Genomic DNA, 3,035 nt, shown 5'->3' with positions numbered 1-3,035 from the left:
AGGAATGCTGCGTTTCCAGTACAGGGTGAAGGTGGTGGGAGATGGGAAGTATGGAGCTGTCTCTGCCAGCGGCAACTGGACAGGGATGATCGGAGAAATTCTCAGACAGGTAATGCTCACGTCGTGTCTCTCACCAGCTGCAGCTCCAGAGGGACAGAATAGTGGGAGCAGCTCTTGGGCTTCCTTAGGAGCTGAGGAACTCAGTTATCCTGCCTAATGAACAGCAAGGCTTGGGGTTGGGGTTGGCTTACAGGTGTGGATGCTAAGCACAAGGAGACAGTGGCCACAGCAGGAAATTGCTGTTACACCAAGGTGCTCCCAGTGCAGCACTTGTCTCTCAGAGGCTGCTCAGTGTCCCTCTGCAGTCAGAGATTGTACAGACATCTTAGCAAAACTTACCTGGAACTTAATCACAGGGTGAGACTTGTTTTGGTCAGGATGGCAATGCCTTAGACTCTTCCAGGCAATGCTTGGCTGCACACCTCATCCCACCAGGTGCCATTCCCTGTGGCTGATGGTGTATGGGGAACATTTGAATTAAACCTCTCTGTCCCTCTGAGCTCAGCCTGTGCCCAGGCCTCAGCCAGAGACAGGAAGGACAAAGCCTTTGGTTCTGGGCACACAAACCCAGCGTGGTTTGTGGTGCACAGCCTCAGCTCCTGTGTGGTGCTGCAGTAGGAACCCAGAAACCACAGAAACCAACCAGCACCTTGCTGTGACTGGTGCCACATGGAAACCTGTCCTGTTTCACAGCCTGAGACGTCACTGTCTGGCACAGGGAAGCGATGCCATGCTGAGATCTGCCCACTCAGCCAGGGAAGCATCTGCTTGAGGGACAGAAACGTTCAGGTGGGCTGCAGGGCTGAGTGTTTTTAACCTCCTCCTGCAGGAAGCAGACATTGCAGTGGCTCCACTGACAGTCACCTCAGCCAGGGAAGAGGTGGTGTCCTTCACCACACCGTTCCTGCAGACTGGCATTGGAATCTTGCTTCGGAAAGACACGGTCTCCCAGGAGATGTCCTTCTTCCACTTCCTGTCTCCCTTCAGTAAGGAGACCTGGACTGGCCTTTTATTTGCTTACCTGCTGACCTGCTGCTGCCTCTTTCTTGTGGCCAGGTAGGAATGAACTTGGTTCACAGCTTTTGCTCTGCTCAGCTGCTTTCCCAGCTAGGAAGAGGTGAGATTTTAAACAAGTACCAGGTGATTTTGAGGAACCTTCTGTACAGGCCTAGTACCAGGGCTAGGAAAGCTGAAATCCTGTCGGATTAAGGCAGCATTACAAGTAGGATCTCCCCACGAGGAATAATGTGGATTATTTATATTTCCCCCCCCTCCCTTATGCCTGGTTTTATCCTGTCATTTTCCCACAGGCTGAGCCCCTGTGAATGGAATGAGCCAAAGAATGAAGAGAATCACTTTACCTTCCTAAACAGCCTCTGGTTTGGAGCAGGAGCACTGGCCCTGCAAGGTGAGCTGGGAGGAGGATGCACAAAGCAGCTCTGGGGGCTTTGAGCTGATGGTGTATTCAGCTCCATCTGTGACACTGATGTGCTGTTAGGGGGAAAAGTGTTCCAGCAGGGACACTTGTCAGCACTAAACCTCCTGGTTTGGGGAGGTTTGGTCACAGACCTGGTGGGATTGCACATGTAGCTGCCTCCAGTTGGACAATGTGTGTTTCCTGCTCTAACATTTGCTCCAGGGAATGCTGAGCTGACTGTGGCTCTGGGGCTTTGTACAGTGGAGTTTGTTGTTGCTTTGGGCCACTGATGTTGCTTCAGCTCTGCCCTGCAGCGTTGGTGCTGCTCAGGCAGCACAGTGGGGCTCGGCAGGCTCAGGCATTGGGTAGCTCAGGGCAGGTTTGGCAGCTCGGCCTTGGCTCAGGCTGGTGGATCTGCAGTTCTCAGTCTCTCTCAGCACACATTTACCTCTCCCCTGGTCACACAGGTGTCACCCCCCGGCCCAAGGCGCTGTCCGTGCGTGTCGTCGCTGCCGTGTGGTGGCTCTTCACCCTGGCCCTGCTGGCTGCTTACATTGCCAACTTCACTGCCCTGCTCAGCTCCGGCAGCGAGCAGCTCCCCATCCAGACCTTCGAGGACCTCGTCAAGCAAAGGAATCTGGAGTTTGGCACCCTGGAAGGCTCCTCTACCTTCTACTTCTTCAAGGTGTGGAGAGTCTTATTGTGCACATACACAAGGGCTGTAGAGCTCATCAGCTGAGTTGTCTGTAGGTCCTTGTAACACCCTCATGGCTGTTCATCACTTTTCCTGTCATACTTCCAACATGATGGTTGTTTTGTTCGTCTCTTCGTCCACCTTTTCTCAGAGAGAAAAGCAGACACAGAGCTCTATTTTCATCGTGTATTCTCCTCTCAGAAAGTGCCTCTGCCCTTCAGGGGTTGTCCTTGTGTGTGACACTGTTAGAGACACCTTCTGTGCCCACTACAGCACAGAGGGCTCAGGGCACAGTGGTTTAACTGCTCCTGTTCTCCACGTTGTTTTCTGACCGTTGCACATACACACAGATTTTTTGGGGGGGATGATTGTTTTACACCCCAGTCTGACGCTTGGCTTTTTTTTTGGCCTGCAGAACTCCAAGAACCCCATCCACCAGATGATCTATGAATACATGGAGAAGAGACGAGAGCACGTGCTGGTGAAGACCTACCAGGAGGCAGTTCAGCGTGTGATGGAGTCTGACTATGCCTTCATCGGGGAGTCCATCTCGCAGGACCTCGCGGCCGCTCGGCACTGCAACCTCATCCGCGCGCCCGAGGTCATCAGCGCCAGGGGCTTCGGCATCGCCACCGCACAGGGTTAGTCCTCGTGCTCCTGTCCCACCTCCCCACGGGCTGCAGGAGCAGATGGACAGGGTGACAGGCCTGGTGGAGCTCAGGGGTTTTATTGCAGGTGTTTTCTGCCTTAACACTACTACTGAGGCTGAACAAACTGCATAGCAGGGTCGCCATTCTGTAGGGAATTGTCACTGACTTTTACTTTGAACTGTAGCACATGAATATTCCAGTTCTCCTTGGGTCC

General features: G+C 53.3%; 1 protein-coding gene across 1 annotated transcript in view; it reads left to right on the top strand.

The window, feature by feature from the left end:
• LOC103801162 (probable glutamate receptor) overlaps positions 1-3,035 on the top strand; it is a 7,720-nt gene that overhangs the window by 2,865 nt on the left and 1,820 nt on the right. The window contains exons 4-8 of the mRNA XM_009073571.1: positions 1-109; positions 890-1,116; positions 1,371-1,468; positions 1,945-2,162; positions 2,587-2,812. The exon at positions 1-109 is cut by the window's left edge and continues 74 nt beyond it. Of these exons, the coding sequence (XP_009071819.1) occupies positions 1-109; positions 890-1,116; positions 1,371-1,468; positions 1,945-2,162; positions 2,587-2,812 (878 nt within the window). The remainder of the gene's footprint in view (positions 110-889; positions 1,117-1,370; positions 1,469-1,944; positions 2,163-2,586; positions 2,813-3,035) is intronic.

Source organism: Acanthisitta chloris, unplaced genomic scaffold, assembly GCF_000695815.1.
Source record: "Acanthisitta chloris isolate BGI_N310 unplaced genomic scaffold, ASM69581v1 scaffold26540, whole genome shotgun sequence".
Classification (NCBI taxonomy): Eukaryota; Metazoa; Chordata; class Aves; order Passeriformes; family Acanthisittidae; genus Acanthisitta; species Acanthisitta chloris.
This window is presented reverse-complemented; position numbering and strand designations above follow the sequence as displayed.